Source organism: Salmo salar, chromosome 01, assembly GCF_965601325.2.
Source record: "Salmo salar chromosome 01, fSalSal1, whole genome shotgun sequence".
Taxonomy (NCBI): Eukaryota; Metazoa; Chordata; class Actinopteri; order Salmoniformes; family Salmonidae; genus Salmo; species Salmo salar.
In genome coordinates, this window is record NC_138291.1 from 106168701 (window position 1) to 106191352 (window position 22652).

Below are 22652 nucleotides of genomic sequence, written 5' to 3' on the forward strand. Positions count from 1 at the left end.
TTCAGGCCACCTCAAAATCGCAGTCAACCTCGGAGAGAGGCTCTCCCTCCCGCTCACTTTCAGAAACGTCACGTTGTGTTGCAACAAATGGTATTATTTATCTCTCTCTCTGAACAGTACCCTTATTCAGGTGTTCCTGGGTGATGAGAGGGTCCTTTTCGAAGACGTGGACCCCTTCGAGCGTTACGTTGCCATGAATTACGGGGGTCTGTTGTACTTGGGAGGGTTCGAGTTGCATAGGAACATCTCAACAGTGACGTCTGGGCTGTTTACCAAAGGGTTTGTGGGAGATCTTAAAGATGTGCGTTTGTATCAGGACCCCAGACAACTGCTGTTCCTCCAAAACAGCAAAGGATTTAATGTTTACAAAAGTAATGAGTAGTTCTGTAACTCGTGAAAATAGGTAATTACTGTGTTGTGATAAAGAAATTCATAGTTTAAGTTCTTCATACACTTGGCAATCCAAGTTGTATTCATTATGCACCAAATGGAAGAAAACACAAACAAGGACAACCTCCTGGAATTGTTAATAAGCTCGTTGTTTTTTTTATCCATTGTGTGCCCTGATGAACACAACTCTGTTGAAACTGCCAGCTCCTCAGTAGATGGTTAATACCCTAAGTATTCCAAACATTAAGAACGCCTTCCTAAAATTGAGTTGCTCCCCTCCCTTTTACCCTCAGAACAGCCTCAATTCTTCGGGGCATGGACTCTACAAGGTGTCGAAAGCATTCCACAAGGCTGCTGGCCCATGTTGACTCCAATGATTCCCACAGTTGTGTCAAGTGGCTGGATGTCCTTTGGCTGGTGGACCATTTTTGATACACACAGGAAACTGTTGAGTATGAAAACCCCGCAGCATTGCAGTTCTTGACACACTCAAACTGGTGTGCCTGGCACTACTACGCCATTCAAAGGCACAAATCTTTAGTCTTGCCCATTCACCCTCTGAATGGCACACATACACAATCCATGTCTCAAAAAAAATGTTTTACCTGTCTCCTACACTGATTGAAGAGAAACTCAATAAGGGATTCACCTGGTCAGTCTGTGTTTTGTCTACTCAGTAAGTCTGATTAGAATATACATTCCTCTCATAAAAAGGACATTTCTTCTCAACAATACAAAGATCAACTTTATTACCAGCTGTACATGAACACGGTGCAGAAGGCACACTTGATTTTCCAATGTCCTTGACAAGCCAAAATGTACATAGACAATATTTGTCGATAGAAAAAAAATAAATGTATTTCTGTATAGCAATTTAAAAAAATTAAATGGAAAAACCAGAACAAGAGAAGCTGCTTTAATTAAAATGTTTTGTTTTCTGCTACTCAAATGGTTAGTTTCTCTCTCCACTGTATTAAATTCATGTGAAACTGCTGAAGTCACCAGAACATTCCCTCCATCTCTACTCCAACAGTCCATCTGGGTATGCCTGTTATTGTGTTTCATGCTATAGAAAACATTCAAAGAATAGTTCAGCCATTTTACATATTAAGATTTGTTTCTTTACCCTGAAAACAATCTATGGACAAGGGGACCGACTACAATCCACACTAAGTATTAGCAACATTAGCGTTTTGCGATCATTTCCCTGTCTAAGTCAATCTACCCTGTTTAGCATGTGTTAAATATCATGCCCAAATCATTGCTGCCTCCTTATCCATAGACTGATTTTAAAAGGTATGGAAACATATGTCAAATCATTGAGCTATCCATTTAACCACTTGTTGTGATCCATATCAGAGCACAATGCTCAGTGCACCAAGTCACCATGTGACACGCAGAATACAGAAATATACGGTAAAATTAACACTTAAAAAACTGGGGATTTTCAAAACTTGAAATATCACCTCAAAGCCTTAACGGTTGGTTTTTAAGAAAGCAGATTTCAGAATGTGTTAATAATCCTACTGAAAGTGTTGACCTCTACTGGATTTTAAAAATAACATATATAAAAGGGACAATGCCAGTAAAACTGTTGTAGGGTAGACCATCTCGGGGTGGGTAGTACAAAAGAAAACTCATGAGTGACTGTCTTTGGAACTTCTCCTCGATTTCTCATAATCAGAGTCTCTCCTGCTGTGTTTGTGACGGTTCCCGTGGTCACCGTCGCTATGGTGACGTTCTTTCCTCCTCTCACTGTGACCGTGGCGCTCGTCTTTAGAGTGGTGCCGGCTCCCTCTGTGGTGAGAAGAAGAGTCTTTACTCCGGTCTCTCTCTCTGCTCCGGCTTCTATCACGTTTCTTTCCCCTCTCTTGGCTGTGGTTCCGGCTCTTCTCTCCATGACGGGACTCGCTGTGGTGCCGGTGCCTCCCGTACTGGTCCCTGTCCTCCTTCTTGTGGCCCGACCCGGGCTGCCTGTCCCAGGGGTCACTGTACAGAATCCTCTCTGCTGCCCCCTTCTGGTCCTCTTTGGCAGCGGCAGATGGGGGCAGGTTCTGGTTGGAATTGGACGACTCAGCGGAGGCAAACCTCTGAGGGTCACCACCGTAAGCTAACGGTAGCCCCCCGGGGAAAGAGTTGGGAGATGTGGGTCCTGGACCAGGCTGAGGCCACTGTGTTATTCCAGCATGATTCTGCATCTGTGGGTCGTGAGGTGGCGGGTACATCATGGGTGGTGGGGGGCCAGTAGGGTAGCTGAAGTTGGTGGGTAGCTGGGGCGGGTGCTGAAAAGGTGGCGGTGCGGTGTTACAGAAGGGGGGGACAGGTGGTGCTGGCTGGTACTGGAAGTCTACAGGAGGTCCTCCAGGGTGGAGAGGGATGGGACCATAGGGACCAACCTGTAGTGGGCCATGGTCTGGAGGTGGGGGGCGTCTGTAGTCAGTCTGGTGGTGGTGGGAGGGGTATCCGTGTTGAGCTGCCATAGGACGATACTTCCTGGTGGTCAGAACAGGAACAGGTTGGGGGTGACCCTCTGATCCTGCTGATTGGACAGCAGTTGGTTCTTCAGTCATATTGGAATATGCAGAGCTTTTCTTCAGGATTCCACTCGGAAGGGGTTTTGGTGTGGGGACGCTTTCCTCGACAGAAGCGTTGGACGTAGCTGTAATAGACAAGAGAGTAGGTGTCTTCTCTTCTTTGGATTTGTCCTTTTCGCACAACGCCGAATCCCCTTTGTTTAAGGAGCCGTCTGTGTTGGGATCCGTGGAGAGGCTGGCCAGGAACGACTCTGTCGAGACGTCTGGAGGTTTGTCTTTCAGAGAGACCGACGGGCCTCGGTAAACCACACCCTCCTCTTTCGCCAACGCGTTGTTGTTAGCGGTAGACGTTTCAGCCAAGCTGGAAGACACAGGTTCCTCTGCTTTGACCGGTTTGGGTTCCCTCTTCTTGATGACAAAACCAGTCTGTCTGTGAGCACCAGCGCTGGGACTCTTAGTGCTGGTGGAGCTTCCTGGAGTGGTTGCTGCTCCTCCATCAGCCTTGGAGGTCTGTGGAGCCGAGGGCTCTCGACCATCATCACCCAGCAGTGGAGGGTTACCTGAGGAAGGAAGGAGCAAGCCGATACGTAAGGTGTGGTTCAAAGACATGTTGCTATTATGAGTTAAAAGAAAAATAAACAAAGCTTCAAAATTGCAAATGGTGTTCAAGTGAGCACAGGCCTTTTATGTTTAGGTTTACCTGAGAAGTCTGGCAGGGGCAGAAGCTCCCCGCCCCAACTACGCAACACCCCCGGAAGGAAACGTAGTGGTTGGTACCCCTCTTCAGTATCTTCAGCTTTCTCAGAGATGTCTGTACTAGACTGTTCTGCTGTGACCACTTCCTCAGCTGTGTTCAGCAATGGTATCTCTTCCCTGTCCCTTTCTTTAGTACTTGAAGCGCACAGAGAGGAAATGTAAGAGTTCTCCTCCTCCTCCCGGGTAACTTCTTTGTCGTTTACAGTAACCGTAGTCGTCGCCGTCCCGGGTTTGCTCTCTGGTATGAACCTGGCCGTTTCGTTGATGTCGACGGGCAGGAAGTCCCGTTTAGGCCTCTGGCGGATGATCAGGCCCAGCAGGAGGTTGGGGCGGTTGTTTTCCAGTCCTGTTAAAGAGCAACACCGATGAAAAGTTAAATTGATGAAATAAAATCATAATACATTAAAAATTATTTTATAAATGAAACATTGGGTTGGCCACACCCATGTATTTTTTAGACAGTCCATTCAGAAAAGATTCTTATTTGACAAAGACAACCTAATAACATTAAAGTAGGCAAAGTAAATGTTTTTAGATATTAAAGCATCATGATTTACATTGTGAGAATATTGCGCATATTCCTTCATAAAAAGGTAAATGGGGTGATGAATCATCATGGGTTGGTTTCCCAGACCCAGATTATTAGGTAGAACAGGGATGGGAAAACGTTTTGGCACGAGGGCCACACCGAGATTCCCAAATTCAACAGGGGGCTGCACATTTTTTTGGGGACCAATTTGTCAAAATCTATTTGCGGGCCAGATAAAGAGCAGTTATTTCAAAATAGATACGTCTCAAGCAGCCTAGGTGGAGTAGACATTGTGGTGCTCGTGAATTTCCTTTCTTTTTCAGCTTCAGACCAACGCCTACTACGAGTTGCTCGACCCGGTGTTAGAACTTTTAAGCTTCGGCTGAAAAAGGTGTTAGCATGGTCAGAAATGCTACAAAAAAGGTAGCACATCGTTGTTCTGAAATGGGCACGTGAGAGCGATAAGTTACGTAATAAAAACAGCTGCACCTATGGTGCCTTCAAAAAGTATTCACATTACTTTTTCCACATTTTGTTGTGTTACTGGCAGAGATGTTTGTCATTGGCCTACACACAATACCCCATAATGTCAAAGTGGAATTATGTTTTTCAAAATGCTTAGAGATTAATAAAAAATGTCAAGTTGAAATGTCTTGAGTCAATAAGTATTCAACCCCTTTGTTATGGCAAGTCTAAATAAGTTCAAGAGTAAAAATGTGCTTAACAAGTCACATAAGTTGGCTGTACTCACTGTGTGCAATATTGTTTAACATGATTTTTGAACGACAACCTCATCTCTGTACCCCACATGTACAATTAACTGTAACGTCCCTGAGTCAAGTAGTGAATTTCAAAGACCAAAGACGTTTTCCAATGCCTCGCAGAGAAGGGCACCCATCGGTCGATGGTTTAAGCTTGGTAAAGTTATTAATTACACTTTGGATGGTGAATGAATAAACCCAGTCACTAAAAATATACAGGCGTCCTTCCTAACTCAGTTGCCGGAGAGGAAGGAAACCGCCAAAACTTTAACAAATTGGATAATGAAACAATTTCTGTAATCCAAACATTTGGAATGGTCCGTGGGTATTTAAACAATAATCATGTCAAATCAGTTGTTGTTTTGTGATATCATTAAGGACGGTATAACCAAATAAATGGTAACTACACAAATGTCCCAGTTATCAGATTTACATCTGAATGTTGTGGAACTTACATGATTAAATGAGAATTGTTTTACCCAGTCAGTAATCGTGAGCAGACATTATGTCAGCGTCATGGAACGCCCCCTTTTGCCAGAGTTTATAAAAAGGACTCCTAACGAAATTTACATTAGACCAGACAGCATGGAGTGGTTGCTACACAGCTGAGAAATGGTTTAAAACTTTAGACCAGAAAATGTGGAGCTTTGGCTACAAGTTGAAATGGTTGCCATTTAACTAAAGACCAAAACATGCCGGGTTGCTGCCGGTGTGGACAGTGGTGTTAGCTGTACCCTGAATAATCAACCAGTTAGACCATTATACGGACGGTAAGCCGGACATCACAAATGGTTCTTAAACTACAAGACCCTCTGAAACTCGACGAGTGAAAAAGACTAAGACATGCACCACTTGCAGCTCTGCATGTAAAGTAATATAGAACTTTGACCAAAGACACGAGGAAGATTCCATCAAACGACCATTGGAACGTCTGAAGGACCCAGGCTAACGGACAACCGTAGACTTAAAACAACCAGAGATTCTGTCGACTGACTTCCCATAAAATGGACTGGGCGATTACAATAGAGAGACAACAAAGACATCCAAGCATAAATATGTGCTGCATTTCTAAATCCAAATGAACGGTTGTTAGGGTGCTAAATATCCATATTTATGATGAGCATATTATTCAACTGTATGTACGGTAGTTGAATTCCTTTGTCTCCTTCTTTCCCCACCCCTTTTATTAAAATGCCATCATATCAGGTTAGTCCACTAGGGACTTTTCATTGCATCATGTTAATAATCAGTATTCAATACTATATTGTGTGTGTGGTTGTACTTCTGTGTGATTATTTTATCAGTTAGTAAATCAATAATTAAGCCAATTTGTGTAAGCTGATTCATCATGGAGACTAGGGTTCGTGCAGATTTATGGGATATTACGACGTTCAGAATGAGACTGAAATAGGAGCAAATGATTCATGGATGACAGATAACCCAAGAATATCAGAATCTTGATATGCTAAGTTAAAGCAATTAACTTTTGTCCTGAATACAAAGTGTTACTTTGGGGCAAATCCAATACATTACACCACTCTCCGTATTTTTAAGCATAGTAGTGGCTGTGTCATGTTATGGGTATGCTTGTAATCGTTAAGGACTGGGGAGTTTTTCAGGATAAAAAAAAGAAACGTAATGAGCTAAGCACAGGCAAAATCCTAGAGGAAAACCTAGTTCAGTCTGCTTTCCAAAAGACAATGGGAGATTAATTCACATTTCAGCAGGACAATAATCTAAAACACAAGACCAAATCTACACTAGAGTTGCTTACCAAGAAGACAGTGAATGTTCCTAATAGGCTGAGTTACAGTTTTGACTTAAATCTACCATTGAACTTCAACTAATTATACAATTGTGGGAGCCATCAGACTAGAAAGAGATTTGAACAGAGACAATTGAACATGTTTTTCAGTCTAGGAGTAGGCTTGATCTGGATCTGGGAAACGAGTACCAGATTAATCCAACATATTTTCTTTGTTTATTAGGATCTCTTTTAGCAAATGAAAGTCTATTCGCCCAATATACGTAGAGAGCAGTTGGTTGTTACCTGGGCCATCAAAGGGAACCAGTTGGTGTGGGACTTTCTCAATAGCACCCAAAGGGATGAGATACATGTCTTTGACTTGTTTCAAGTTGTTGGCGACCACACCGAAGCGTTTACGGCTACTGAAATAGGCATAGAGCAGAGTGTAGTGGATCTCATCCTCGTCGGTCTCAGGGGAAAAACGAATCAAACACACCTCCTGAAAAAAGATCAAAATAAAGGAGGAAAGAAGTTCAATTTAACTTAATACATTTATTTAACCAGGTGGGAGAGTTAATAAATTATTATTTACAATGAATGACTTAAGTGTCAGGGAACATGTACAATTCAAACAAATCTCAGACTACATTTTATGCATCGTACCCCAAACATAGCTAATAGCTAGACCGCTACTATTCATCTCCAGTTCAGGCACAGATTGTCTTGGAAAGATGAATATACTTTTACTGCCCAGGCCACCCATATGCAAAATGTTTGCACACATGACTAAGTCGCTTTGGATAAAAGTGTCTGCTAAATGACATATTATATTTATATATCATACTTGCTCTCACATCTAGGCCAGGTTACTGTAAAAGCTCTTCATGACAACTTCTGATGTTTAAATTCATTTATCATATTTCAAGAAGGTCGGCCTACACTTTGAACTTACCTTTGTTCCAGTGGCTCTGATCTTGTCCAGGTAGTCCCATACGATCTGTGGGGAGATCCTCCCACCCATCTGGAAACTCTCCGGCAGATCCTGATAACAGGGATTATCACCATTTCATCCGATTAATTGATTTTATAAAAAAACTTGTCATATTCCTTTGAGCATGGTGAAGTTATTAATTACACTTTGGATGGTGTACCCATACACCCAGTCACTACAAAGATCGAGACATCCTTCCTAACTCAGTTGCCGGAGAGGAAGGAAACCGCTCAGGGATTTCACGAGACCAATGGTGACTTTAAAACAGTTACAGAGTTGAATGGTCACGTTAAGAGAAAACTGAGGATGGAACAACAGGAAGGAAGCCTGTACAGAATAAAAATGATTCCAAAACATGAATCCTGTTTGTAATAAGGCACTAAAGTAAACCTGAAAAAAAAAAAAAAATGTTTTTAACTTTATGTCCTGAATACAAAGCGTTGTGTTTGGGGCAAATCCAACACGTCACCGAGTACCACTTCATATTTTCAAGCATGGTGGTGGCTGCATCATGTTATGGGTATGCTTGTCATGGGCAAGGACTAGGGAGATGGGTTTTTTTTTAAATAAAAAGAAATGGAATAGAGCTGCTTTCTAACAGATACTGGGAGACATTCACCTTTCAGTAGGCCAACCTAAAACAATGCCAAAAGTACACTGGAGTTGCATACCAAAATAACATTGAATATTCCTGAGTGGCCTAGTTACAGTTCACTTGAAAATCTTTGGTAAGACTTGAAAGTGGCTGTCTAGCAATGATCAACAACTAGCTTGAAGGATTTTTTAAAAGAATGAGAAAATATTGTACAATCCAGGTGTGCAAAGCTCTTATAGTAACCCAGTTTTTTTATGTTAGAGTTTTTCTTCAACTTTGGTAGAGTATTGTGTTGATCTTTGACAAAAAAATCTAATGAAATCTATTTTAATCCCACTTTGTTTCAACAAAAATTGGAAAACTTTCTGAAGGCCCTGTATTTCCAAAACGTTGGTTTACTTTAATGTAGCTGGTAGCTAGATGTTGATAGAAACTGGCTGACTCATTTAGTGCTAATGTAGCATTAGCAGGCTGGTAGGGCTAATGTTCGCAGGAGAGTAGGGCTAAAGTTAGCAGCCTAGTTGGCAAGCAACCTTGGAAGTTGATTTGTAACAAATTCATAAAGTATTTGCTTGTGGTTACGTTTATGCTATCTACCCTTCAACGTGATAGTTTGTTGAGTTGTTAATATAAATGGCATTTAGATAAAGGCATTCAATAACTAGAAAATCTAAATGCTGTGTTGTAACACTATCACTTTCATGAATAAGCATTAGAGGATTTATAAACACATTTACACTATTTAAAGCATTACATTTCATTGAAGAAAAACAAAATATATGATGCATTTATATGAATTAATAAACATTTATAGGCACTTATAAATATCTTTGTGCAGTTTTACCTCTGTCAGGTGGTCCAGGACACCTGATACAGGGAAGGCTTTAGTGAGGAGCTTGGCCACAGCAGGCATGTTGACAAGCCCTCTCCATAGAGGCTGCAGGTTGGACAGGAAGGAAGCCTCGCTATCTCTGCCACTCATAGACACTGACCTGGAGGCCAGGAATACAAACAACTTTAGAATAACCCTGCACTTAATTCTGGTTTATCGGTCATTTAATAATAAACAGTACCAGTCAAAAGTCTAGACACACCTACTCATTAAAGGATTTCTTTATTTGTGCGATTTTCTACATTGTAGAATAATAGTGAAGACGTCAAAACTATGAAATAACATATGGAATCATGTAGTAACCAACAACAACAAAAAAGTGTTAAACAAATCCAAACATATTCAAAGCCGCCACCCTTTGCCTTGACGACAGCTTTGCACACTCTTGGCATTCTCTCAACCAGCTTCATCAGGTAGTCAGTCACCTGGAATGCATTTCAATTAACAGGTGTGCCTTGTTAAAAGTGAAGTTCTCTAATTTCTTTCCTTCTTAATGCAATTGAGCCAATCAGTCGTGTTGCGACAAGGTAGGGGTGGAATACAGAAGATAGCCCTATTTGGTATAAGACCAAGTCCATATTATGGCAAGAACAGCTCAAATATGCAAAGAGAAAAGACAGTCCATCATTACCCTAAGACATGAAGGTCAGTCAATCCAGAACATTTCACGTTTCTTCAAGTGCAGTTGCAAAAACCATCAAGCGCTATGATGAAACTGGCTCTCATGAGGACCGCCACAGGAAAGGAAGACCCAGAGTTACCTCTGCTGCAGAGGATAAGCTCATTAGAGTTAACTGCATCTCAGATTGCAGCCCAAATAAATGCTTCACAGAGTTCAAGTAACAGACACATCAACAGTTCAGAGGAGACAGCGTGAATCAGGACTTCATGGTCGAATTGCTGCAAAGAAACCACTACTAAAAGGACACCAGTCCTTTGGTCTGATGAGTCCAAATTTGAGATGTTTGGTTCCAACCGCCATGTCTTTGTGAGACGCAGAGTAGGTGAACGGATTATCTCCGCATGTGTGGTTCCCACTGTGAAGCATGGAGGAGGTGCTTTGCTGGTGACACGGTCAGTGACTTATTTAGAATTCAAGGCACACTTAACCAGCATGGCTACCACAGCATTCTGCAGCGACACGCCATCCCATCTGGTTTGTGCTTAGTGGGACTATCATTTGTTTTTCAACAGGACAATGACCCAACACCTCCAGGCTGCGTAATAGCTATTTGACCAAGAAGGAGAGTGATGGAGTGCTGCATCAGATGATCTGGCCTCCACAATCACCCAACCTCAATCCAATTGAGATGGTTTGGGATTTTTTTATTTAACTAGGCAAGTCAGTTAAGAACAAATTCTTATTTACAATGACGGCCTACCGCGGAACAGTGGGTTAACTGCCTTGTTCAGGGGCAGAACGACAGATTTTTAACCTTGTCAGCTCGGTGATTCGATCCAGAAACCTTTTGGTTACTAGTCCAACTCTCTAACCACTAGGCTACCTGTCGCACCACAGGATGAGTTGGACCGCAGAGTTAAGGAAAAGTAGCCAACAAGTGCTCAGCATATGTGGGAACTCCTTCAAGACTGTTGGAAAAGCATTCAAAGGTGAAGCTGGTTGAGAGAATGCTAAGAGTGTGCAAAGCTGTCATCAAGGCAAAGGGTGGCTACTTTGAAGAATCTAAAATCTATTATGATTAAACACTTTTTTTGGTTATAACATCATTCCATGTGTTATTACATAGTTTGATGTCTTCACTATTATTATACAATGTAGAAAATAAAGAGAAACCCTGAAATGAGTAGGTTTGTCCAAACCTGACTGGTACAGTATATTTTCTAAATACATTTAGAATGGCCGTGTAACTAACTCAACACCACTTTACTTTGTATGTTATTTTTTGTGTGACAATTACATTGATAGTCTTTGTGATTCCATCACAAGGACGAGAATGACGAAGAACAATATGGCCACTGTGCTTTGCCTTCTCTTTGGGTTGTAGGCCGTGTTACTGGAAAATGACTAACATTTGCGGATGTAAACGGGTGACTGACTGACTGACTGTTCTGGGTAATTGACTGATTGATCCACATACCTCCCCTCGTAGTTGGAGAAGATTTTGGCGCTGAGGAGGCTCTCCTCTAGGACTTTGAGGTGAAGGTCGTCGTCCTTAGCAGATGAGGAGGAGGAGGAGGGTGTCTCTCCCTCTGTAGAGGTAGTGGTGGCAGACGGTGTGTTCTTGGTCTGTCCCTCTGTATTGCTGGAGGTAGTGGTTGTAGACTGTGTGTTCTTGGTCACTGCCTCTGTAGTGCTGGTAGCAGACCGTCTCCTCACTACAGTAGTGGCCACTTTCACCATTTTGGTAGGAGCCTCCTCCACAGGTGGAGCCATACGACCTTCAGGAATTACAATTCCATTTAGTCCAATAGAAAACCACTGGTAAGACTTGACTTAAAGCCACAATTCTGAGTTTGTGGGGCTCATTTGGCATGTTTACCTTTTCTCCTCCTAATCCATCTCCCCTCTACTTCCATTCTATCTGATCAGGCATCAACACATATCTATAGTACTTCCACTATCCTTCAAAATAAAAGCAGAAACTGAAATAACAGAATCAGGGCCTACCTGTGCAGATCTTACAGTTGAGGTCAAACAGGTGAGTCTTATGCAGACTGGTTGTATCTTGGAAAATATTGACGCTCTCTGCTGTTGTCGTCGACAACAACGTCTTCTCTTGGGGAACTTCCACCGGCTCCTCTGTCACTTTGGGAGCAGCCACAGGCTCTGGCTGGAAGAGTTCATAAGAAATGTATAGACACACTGGGTAAACGTCAATTGTATTTCCTTGATTCCTCATTGTCCTCACTGATGCATGTTGAGGTGGAGGCAAGGATAGACCAGGGCATGTTAATTTGAGTAAATAGAATTGAGATTCACCCAGAAGTGATTAAAGGTATGAACTATTTCTTAGGAAGAGGACATGCTCAACACTAAATCCTGTTGAACCAATAATCCAGGAGGTCCATAAAGGTGTTAACAAAACATCTGCAGTGTGTGGGCCTGTCTGTTCATGTCCCTTATTAACCCAGCTTCAATTTTATAAGGACTATGACTAGAGCTGTGGCGGTAACACGGTCACAGTAACAGCCCTACCTTTGACCACTAACTATTCTAGAACCCAAAATATAATCACAGAAAAATGAAAAGGACCAGCACTCACTTGAACAACAAGCGTGGTGTTTCTTTACATGAGCTGTGTCTTACCTCCGGCTCTATGGCTTCTGGTGCCTTCCCAGGCTCCTGGCTCTCAATCTCTATCTCTCCTTTGTGTGTGATCTTGGTGATGGGTCGCCTCTCCACCTCTCTCTGCTCCTTCTCAATCATCTCAATCGCCTGGGGGGGAACAAGAACATATTGGTGAATGCATCTCACACAGAAAGAGCAATGATCACAGTCCATTTTGGTGAAAGGTCATTGATAGTTCAGTTCACACAAACCGTTTTAACTTGTCAACGATAAATCAATATGATTTGGTATGATGACTAAGTTTAACTTACAGGGCGGTGTGATCAACCAATGAGGTAAGCTATTTTCATTCTACATTGCCTTTTCTATACAGTGTTTTTAGGGCATCTTTACCAGACATAGATGAAGCCTTGTCATGGATTAAAAACACACTCAATAGGGGCTCTCTGCTGAAAGTCCTATTTTGTCCAGAATTAAGATAATCTGTCTGGGAAACCTGTTCTTAGAGAATTAGTCAAATACTTTGAAGGAGGACAGGCAGTGTGTGTTTCAGTGTTGGAGGACAGGCAGTGTGTGTTTCAGTGTTGGAGGACAGGCAGTGTGTGTTTCAGTGTTGGAGGACAGGCAGTGGGTGGTTCAGTGTTGGAGGACAGGCAGTGGGTGGTTCAGTGTTGGAGGACAGGCAGTGGGTGGTTCAGTGTTGGAGGACAGCCAGAGGGTGGATCAGTGTTGGAGGACAGCCAGTGGGCGGTTCAGTGTTGGAGGACAGCCAGTGGGCGGTTCAGTGTTGGAGGACAGCCAGTGGGCGGTTCAGTGTTGGAGGACAGCCAGTGGGCGGTTCAGTGTTGGAGGACAGCCAGTGGGCGGTTCAGTGTTGGAGGACAGCCAGTGGGCGGTTCAGTGTTGGAGGACAGCCAGTGGGCGGTTCAGTGTTGGAGGACAGCCAGTGGGCGGTTCAGTGTTGGAGGACAGCCAGTGGGCGGTTCAGTGTTGGAGGACAGCCAGTGGGCGGTTCAGTGTTGGAGGACAGCCAGTGGGCGGTTCAGTGTTGGAGGACAGCCAGTGGGCTTCAGTGTTGGAGGACAGCCAGTGGGCTTCAGTGTTGGAGGACAGCCAGTGGGGTTCAGTGTTGGAGGACAGCCAGTGGGGTTCAGTGTTGGAGGACAGCCAGTGGGGTTCAGTGTTGGAGGACAGCCAGTGGGGTTCAGTGTTGGAGGACAGCCAGTGGGGTTCAGTGTTGGAGGACAGCCAGTGTGTGTTTTAGTGTTGCTTACGTGTCGAGTCTCTCTTTGTCTCCATGCAGCCAGTTCCTTTGAGGCCAGTTCCTCAGGACTCATCCTTATCAAAGTGCCAGGAGAAATCTCCCCTTTCAGAACCCTCTTGAATAACACCTGAAATACACAAGTTATAAAGTCACATAGCTAGATGAACTGATATCAAAACATATTTTAGATCATGTTTGCATTGTATACGTTTCATGTAGTTAACGTTCAAACGCATATAATTGAAACAAAGTACCTACTACAAACTGGGACAAAATCCAGTATAATGTCCATAAATGTCAGTATCAGAAGAGTCAGTATTGTCTAAAAGAGAATTCATTGCATCAAAATTGTTAACATAACGACTTACATTGTTTTTGGTGTCTTTGAGGTTGAACATCAAGCTCCGGTACTTGCTCTTGTATTTGCAGTCTGTGTCTCTGTAGAAGGCAAACAGCTCTCTCTCAGTCTTCTTGGCCACCTCAGCAGCCTTCTCTGGTGACGCCTGGAAATCAGACTCCTTCAGCCTGAGACAATGTAGGGCACAATAGAGGATTACACAGGAGGAATATAGAGGATCACCACCCTGCTCTACAGGCAGATACACTCCATGGCCAAAAGTATGTAGACACCCCTTCAAATGAATGGATTCTGCCATTTCAGCCAAACCTGTTGCTGACAGCCATGCAATCTCCACAGCCAAACACTGGCAGTAGAATGGCCTTACTGAAGAGCTCAGTGACCTTGAACATGGGACCGTCATAGGATGCCTCCTTTCCAACAAGTCAGTCAAATTTCTGCCCTGCTAGAACTTCCCCGGTCAACTGTAAGTGCTGTTATTGTGAAGTGGAAATGTCTAGGAGCAACAACGGCTCAGCTGTGAAGTCATAGACCACACAAGCTCACAGAATGGGAGCGCCGAGGGCTGAAGCGTGTAGTGTAAAAATCGTGTGTTCTCGGTTGCAACAATCACTACTAAGTTCCAAACTGCCTCTGGAAGCAACGTCAGCACAAGAACTGTTTGTCTGGAGCTTTATGAAATGGGTTTCCATGGCCGAGCAGCCGCACACAAGCCTATCATCACCATGTGCAATGCCAAGCATCGGCTCGAGTGGTATAAAGCTCGCCGATATTGGACTCTGGAGCTTGCTGGATGCCAGGAGAATGCTACCTGCTCCAATGCATAGTGGCAACTGTAAAGTTTGGTGGAGGAGGAATAATGGTCTGGGGCTGTTTTTCAAAGTTCGGCCCAGGCCCCTTAGTTCCAGTGATGGGAAATAACGCTACAGCATACAATGACATTCTAGACAATTCTGTGCTTCCAAATTTGTGGCAACAGCCTGGGGAAGGTCCTTTCTTGTTTCAGCACATTCAGGTCCATACAGAAATGGTTTGTCGAGATCGGTGTGGTAGAACTCGACTGGCCTGCTCAGAGCCCTGACCTCAAATCCATTGAACACCTTTGGGATGAATTGGAACGCCGACAGTGAGCTAGGCCTAATCGTCCAACATCAGTGCCCGACCTCTCTAAAGCTCTTGTGGCTGAATAGAAGCAAGTCCCCACATCTAGTGGAAAGCCTTCCCAGAAGAGTGGAGGCTGCTATAGTAGCAAAGGGGGGCCCAACTTCATATTAATGCCCATGATTTTGAATGAGATGTTCGACAAGCAGGTGTCCACATACTTTTGGCCATGTAGTGCATCACCAGACTGTTATAATGGTTATTAGACTAAACAGATTATAAATGTTGTTAAGTTACTGTTATAACATGTTTAATTACCTCTTCAGGAGGATGTCCTTCAGGGCGTCACGGACGCTCCGTCTGATCTGGTCAACAGACACGGGTTTCTTAGAGGAGGGAGACGACGACACCTTGGGTCTCTTGGTCTCCTGTTTGACTGACACTCCTAACGGGACACAGCCACAGAGAGTAGGAGACGTCGCAGAGTAGGGCATGTTCATTAGGGCACCTTGTAGTAAAACATTTTAAATGTTTTTTTTTCTCCAATGGAAAACAAGCGTTTCTTATTGGACAAATTCATATATTCCCTCCCCTTTTACAGTTGCATGCCTACTGAACACGACTCCTGCGAGGGACATGGACAGCAGAATGTAGAAGCACACAACACTACAACACACCTGATCTCTGATTTGAATCTTTGACTTCAGTCGACTGTCTTCTTTCCACAGAGTCCTGTTACAGAGTGAGACACAGAATATCACCTCAGTGAGATTCAAAATAATCTTACAAATTCAATTGTATATTAAATGTTTGTTTTTCTAATTGGGCAGGGAGGGGGCTGTGCATTGTGGTGCTGAAAACATAACCACCATTTTAAAATGTCCTTAAAACAGACGTTGAATAGAATCACCATGGTAACCTAACACCCTTCCATCCATGTGTACACATGCAGGGAATAAAGAGGAAGTGAAAAGAGGTTAACCAACCCTTGGGTAGTGCCAACACTGGCTTTCATACATATCAGCTGAATAAACTGAAGAGGACTAAATCTGCACCACTACATTTAATCAATGGTAGGGCTTGTTGAAGATTATGTTTCTAAAACATTTGAGTTAAATGTAAGATTTTGACAACAGATAATATGCATATAAAGGTTTATCATCCAATCTCTTCTCATAGGCTTTAATATCATAAATATGCACTGCCTGATGGTAATCCGATATGTTACAGCTCCATTTAAGATTATTATAATATTCTTACCCTGTATTCAGGCCTACATTACATTTACAAAAAAAAATAATAATAAAGCATGCATTGCAGACTACTAGCAGAGTGAACCTTACCTTTCTGAAGGGCCTGACTCCCCCGGAGATGACAGGATGTGGGGACGGCTGTTTCTGCTTTGCGGCCATCTTGTTGTCCTGGGTCTCAGAGGGCTTCTGTTGTCCCTCTGTCCTGGCCTCCCCCTGCCCAGCACCGCCTGTCTCCTAATGAGGAGAAGAAGATAAATAACATGAAATATTATTATTAATATCTATACTATTTTTGTATTTTCAAGACACCATACATTAAAATCAAACCACAAGTTAAAATAAACTTTGAGCTAGTGCAACTTAAGGTCAATGGATTGATTTTACAGCACTTCAGAGAAATATACTCCCTTCTCCATTAAAAAGTCCATTCAAATCTAAACCCATTCCTAGTGCAGTAGAAATCCATCAACAGACCTTGGTGGTGGTGTACTGGTCCTTGGAACAGCACTGCAGACAAACATACTCCTGGTCCCCCCCCTCCATCTTCTTCACCTTGGCCAGGTCCAGACCAACACAGTCCCCATGGAACCAGTCATCACAGTGCCCACAGCCCACCATGAACCTGAACAGAACAAAACACACAGACGTTCACAGATGCACAAAACAAACCTGTTTAGAAGAACACGAGCTCACTTCCCAGGGAATATTCTACACGTTCATTGTGATAATTTATCCTCAGATGTAACAACTTAGTAATAACAGGTTTACAATGTTGCATAAGTACTACATTGTATATTCAACTCTAATCACCTTGGTGTAAAGAACACAACTCTTACTTGTTACTATGAGGTTTCTGGCACAATCCACAGTTCTTGTTTGGATCCCACACAACGGTCTCACTGTCTGCGGGTTCCTTCTCTGGTCCCTTCCCGGATTCTTTAGCCTGTTCTTCCTCGCTGGTTTCCTTCTTCACGACGGCAGGAGCGTTGTCGGGGATGAAGAGCTGTGGTTCCTCCACGGAGATGCTTCTGCTGACGTTCCTGCTTCTCTGTTTCTGAAGACACTTGTCTGGCTTCTTCACTTTAGGCTCGTCTTGCTCCTCCTCCTTCTCCTCCTCCGATGTCTCCTTCTGAGGATTGGCACGTTTACATGGTGTCCATCCAAACTGGGGTTGTGGTTGGGTGTCGGCCACATGAGAGTTGGACAGTTTGGTTGTAATCGTCGTCCCTGGCGACATACCAGCAGGACGCTTTCCAGAAGGCATTGTTTTTTTGACAGGACCACCACGGCCCATGTCAGGTAATCTCTGCTTTAGTTTCACAGGACGTCCGTCTTGCGTCCTCTGAATCTTCGGGCCGGGTTGAGCTGGGTTGAATTCACCTCGCCTTTTCAAGGACACGAGGACTTGTTTGGCTTTCATTTCGTCCATCTTGTGCATGTTGCCTCTCTGGTGGAGCTTCTTCCCCAGTGTGTGTTGTTGGGTTCCTTTGGGCCCCTTACCAGCTACCAGGTGCTTGTTTTTAGCTGAGGACAGTGCTGACAGCTTCAGCTTGGGCTGCTGCTTTTTGGCTGGATTATTAGTGGTAGGAACTTTGCTGTTTGGCAGGTGCTGCTGCGCTGCTTGCTTGATACTGGCATCTTTCCTCACCCCTGCTGGATCATGCTTCTGAGAGTCACTTTGGTCGTCAAGTTTGGTCTCGACCAAGCAAGGACTACCTGGAAGCGCCCCGTTGGAGGCCTGAACGTCATTGGGGTTGACGTAAGGTCCGAGCCCTAGGGGCAAGTCGTCAGCACAGTACTTCACGAAGAGCTGAGCTGCACCCACGCCTCCTCCACTCCCTGCCGTGGGATTCTGTACGTGTAACGGTTCCTCTTGAACCATAGTGTATTCCATCCCTTCACCGTACAGCGAGCCATCCTCATAACATTCGTCAGTGTTTTCAGCTGATGTGAAAGCAGTAAAGGAGGGTCCCGGGAGAAGCTCGATTTTGAAACCCCCGAAAGTGACCGTCAACCTCTGTAACACAACAACGGGGTTCATGGACGAGCCCAAGTCAAGGTCGTTGATGTTCACCCTGCCGTCACCCAGGTAAAGCTCTCTCCTTAATTCATCAGCAGTAGTGATCTTCTCACTCAGAGTGGACTTCTTTCTAGGTCTCCCAGGTTTTCCCGGGGGCTTTTTGTTGTTGGAAGACCCTCTGCCTGCACTTCGCTCTGGAATTTAAAAGATGGAAAATGGAGCGTCACTCTCTGACAATTCTCATTTGACAATATAAAACGAAGCAATAAGGCAACCAAAGTGAATTAACCTGTTGGGTCTAGGGGGCAGCATTTGCACGTCTGGATAAAAAAAATGTACCCGATTTAATCTGGTTACTAATCCTACCCAGTAACTAGAATATGCATATACTTATTATATATGGATAGAAAACACTCTAAAGTTTCTAAAACTGTTTGAATGGTGTCTGTGAGTATAACAGAACTCATTTGGCAGGCAAAACCCTGAGACATTTTCTGACAGGAAGTGGATACCTGATGTGTTGTATTGACTTTAAACCTATCCCATTGAAAAACACAGGGGCTTAGGAATATTTTGGCACTTCCTATTGCTTCCACTAGATGTCACCAGCCTTTACAAAGTGTTTTGAGTCTTCTGGAGGGAGATCTGACCGAACAAGAGCCATGGAACGATGATGTCCCATTAGACACCTGGCGCGCGAGTTCATGTTGGGTACCCTCGTTCCAATACGTTATAAAAGAGTATGCATTCGTCCACCTTGAATATTATTCATGTTCTGGTTAAAAAAGGCCCTAATGATTTATGCTATACAACGTTTGACATGTTTGAACGAACGGAAATATATTTTTTCCCCTCGTTCATGACGAGAAGTCCGGCTGGCTTACATCATGTGCTAACGAGACGGAGATTTTTGGACATAAATGATGAGCTTTTTTGAACAAAACTACATTCGTTATGGACCTGTGATACCTGGAAGTGACATCTGATGAAGAGAATCAAAGGTAATGGATTATTTACATAGTATTTTCGATTTTAGATCTCCCCAACATGACGTCTAGTCTGTATCGCAACGCGTATTTTTCTGGGCGCAGTGCTCAGATTATTGCAAAGTGTGATTTCCCAGTAAGGTTATTTTTAAATCTGGCAAGTTGATTGAGTTCAAGAGATGTAAATCTATAATTCTTTAAATGACAATATAATATTTTACCAATGTTTTCTAATTTTAATTATTTAATTTGTGACGCTGACTTGACTGCCGGTTATTGGAGGGAAACGATTTCCTCAACATCAATGCCATAGTAAAACGCTGTTTTTGGATATAAATATGAACTTGATAGAACTAAAAATGCATGCATTGTCTAACATAATGTCCTAGGAGTGTCATCTGATGGAGATTGTAAAAGGTTAGTGCATCATTTTAGCTGGTTTTATGGTTTTGGTGACCCTGTCTTTGACTTGACAAAACATTACACACAACTCTTGTAAATGTACTGTCCTAACATACTCTAAATTTATGCTTTCGCCGTAAAACCTTTTTGAAATCGTAAAACGTGGTTAGATTAAGGAGATGTTTATCTTTCAAATGGTGTAAAATAGTTGTATTTTTGAAAAATTTGAATTTTGACATTTATTTGGATTCAAATTTGCCGCTCTTGAAATGCACCTGCTGTTGATGGAGTGCACCACGGGTGGCACGCTAGCGTCCCACCTAGCCCCAAGAGGTTAAAAACTATGCACAACATCAACTTTTCATACTAGGAAAATGAAAGGGTGGAGGGGTACCATGAGTTTGCATGGCTTTTTATTTAGTGTCCTATCTTGTCAATGATAATAGCTGTATTTAGTGTTAATCACAGTAATGCTCCCGGTGTAGTCCTATTTACATAAAGTCCACTCCCCACCGGAGACCAAGGTTCAATCCTTGCTCCAACCCTTCAAACTGTTTCTCCCACCTGCCTGTCTCCCCGCTCCAACCCTTCAAACTGTTTCAACCACTTGCCTGTCACTACATAACAGCGCAAAAAGAATATATACACAAAATACACTCCATTGTAAAACGTAATTGTTGCTAACCTGGGGTAACTCCTAATGCGTATTTCCTGGGTCTGCCAACAGACCGTTTGACTGGCGGAGTCTCTGTACCAGCCAACCCACCACCAGCAGTACCGAGGATACCCTCTGTTGCACCAACATCAAGATCTGCAACTACGGGGAGAGAAGATTAGAGATTAAATAATAACTTACATTTATTTTAGAAGCATTAACAAACATCAGTAGTTACAAATAGTGGTTTCTATAAACACCCGTCGACTTAGCTTGTACTGTCAATTGAAGTCGTACAAAAGTCATTCTGTCTACAAATACCTGTGGCTTCAGCAATCTGGAAGTTGGCGTCTTCATTATCTAAGATATTGAAGTGTGAACTTGCAGATCCAAACATGGGATCTTTATCACTAAGCATGTTCCTCAGCGAGTCTCCCAGCTGGTCGACACCTGTTCCAAAGTCATTACTTGCTTCACATTCCAAGTTCTGCCCTATCAGCAAGGAGTCATCTAACTGGTCACTGGGAATCAAATGGTTGAAAGTGTCCACTACATCCATGAATGCTGTTCCCTTCCTGTCAGCTCTGCAGGAATAAGAGGATAGGGTATTAATAACATAGGCTACAGTACAGACAACAGAGATGGCTCAGATTCAGAACAATCTATTTCAATCTTCAGACACTCCATATCAAATAGGTCCCCTATACAGGAGTCAACAGCCATGTAGGCAAGATCGCTAGTACATTAACTTTCATGACATTTCTAAAAACAGTTCCCGTGCAGCAAATACAACATTGACAAGCTAAAGTTAACTACCATTATTCAATAACAATCAATGGTGGATGACACCGGACATGTGTTGGACATTTGGGGCAGACAAGAGTGGCTGAAAGAGTAGACAGCTGCTGAATGAGCAATAGCTAATAAGGATCCTAATAAACGAAAAATATTTCAGAAGATCAGTTAGCTAGCCAGCCAGCGAGGCTAAAATATATGACGTTGCAAGCTAGGTAGCTACCAAATTAATAAGAAATCAGCTAATACTTACTGTCAGGACTGACAGCTCCAGATAACTTCATTACAGGACTGCAAACACAATGTGTTTAGCTCCGTTTATGATATCTAGAAAGAGTCTAAAACCAAAACTTTCATCAGAGTGGCAGGAATCAGATGCAGACTGGTGCACAAGCTACGGGTCGTTAGCAGCTAGCTACTTCCAGTTAGCATAACAATCCAGCTAGCTAGCATACCTTAACGTAACTTACTGAGGGCGAGGATATACATGTATGCATTTGCGCCAAAACTACCTCATCTTCATGATTTGCTAGTTGATGCTACCAATGGATGCATCTGTGCCATATGCATGGCAGCCTTCGTTGTAAAGTTAGCTAGGCTACTCCTGTAAGTGCAGCTAAACATATTGGCTAACCAGTTACTACTTAGTTAGCTGGAAAACAAGCTAGTGCAGGCCTGACTGTGACAGCGACATGATCAGCTTTACTTAAAAGCACCATTCCCATAACGAAATACTTGGTTGTACAACCACATAATACATGTAGTTAGTAAAGCATGCACAACAAATCATAGCGTATAGAAATAGGCTCGTGGAAAAAGAAATAGGGAAGCTAGCAATTGTACTTGTTAGTTAGTTATCCAGCAGCGAGGAACATGATAGGCCGCGAGTTTGTTTGTAGCCTGCAGCTACCGAGCACATTCAGCACCACTGATCACGCCCCCAATTCGTCTCATTGGACGCCTCCACTGAGGACGTTTCAATATTCACAGCGAGATAAATGTATAATGGCACTTACATTTCTCTACTGTGTCAACGCCACTGCATTACGGAGCGATTCTAGTAGCTTTACACACTGTTTTAGCTAAATCCCCGACACTTCCTCGCTGTGCACCGCCGCCATTCGCCCCTGCCTGCTGCAAAGCTACTTCAAAGATTTTAATAACTAACCCAAGATAGACCACAGCCTGTCGTTTCCAATGGGAACTCATGAGTCATAGTGGGCAGAACAAGCAAGGAAGGAGGGACAGAGTCAAGAACGAGCTAGCAAGATCCTATTTGCTCGTTCCTGCATGTATTTACATATCTCCGTTGGGGAACGCCTATTCTGTGAAGTGAGCGTGGACAAAAACTAAATTGCCCGAGCACAAAGCAA

The 22652-nt window shown here is 43.3% G+C and overlaps 2 protein-coding genes across 4 annotated transcripts in view; one reads left to right on the forward strand and one right to left on the reverse strand.

Annotated features, from left to right (window-relative positions):
- The window catches only part of eys (EGF-like photoreceptor maintenance factor), a gene marked incomplete at its 5' end in the record, with an annotated part of 444052 nt that extends 442669 nt beyond the window's left edge, over positions 1 to 1383 (forward strand). Inside the window, 1 exon segment of the mRNA XM_082972800.1 lies at positions 3 to 1383. Within this exon segment, the coding sequence (XP_082828926.1) occupies positions 3 to 382 (380 nt within the window).
- On the reverse strand, positions 1109 to 22452 carry phf3 (PHD finger protein 3). 3 transcript variants are annotated; one of them, XM_045687110.2, is made up of 19 exons: positions 22296 to 22452; positions 21533 to 21617; positions 20806 to 21068; positions 20515 to 20646; positions 17258 to 18635; positions 16896 to 17043; positions 16512 to 16655; positions 15846 to 15900; positions 15487 to 15613; positions 14078 to 14234; positions 13720 to 13836; positions 12464 to 12592; positions 11825 to 11987; positions 11295 to 11595; positions 9148 to 9295; positions 7670 to 7759; positions 7021 to 7216; positions 3625 to 4026; positions 1109 to 3484 (listed from the first exon to the last, which is right to left on the reverse strand). In XM_045687110.2, the coding sequence occupies exons 3-19, from the start codon at positions 21041 to 21043 to the stop codon at positions 2028 to 2030; spliced, it is 5382 nt and encodes a 1793-aa protein (XP_045543066.2). In that variant the 5' UTR covers positions 21044 to 21068; positions 21533 to 21617; positions 22296 to 22452; the 3' UTR covers positions 1109 to 2027. The 3 variants fall into 3 exon arrangements, with proteins under 3 accessions (XP_045543066.2, XP_045543067.2, XP_045543069.2); XM_045687111.2 differs by lacking the exon at positions 22296 to 22452 and adding an exon at positions 22123 to 22204; XM_045687113.2 differs by lacking the exon at positions 21533 to 21617.
- Positions 22453 to 22652: the final 200 nt, after the last annotated feature.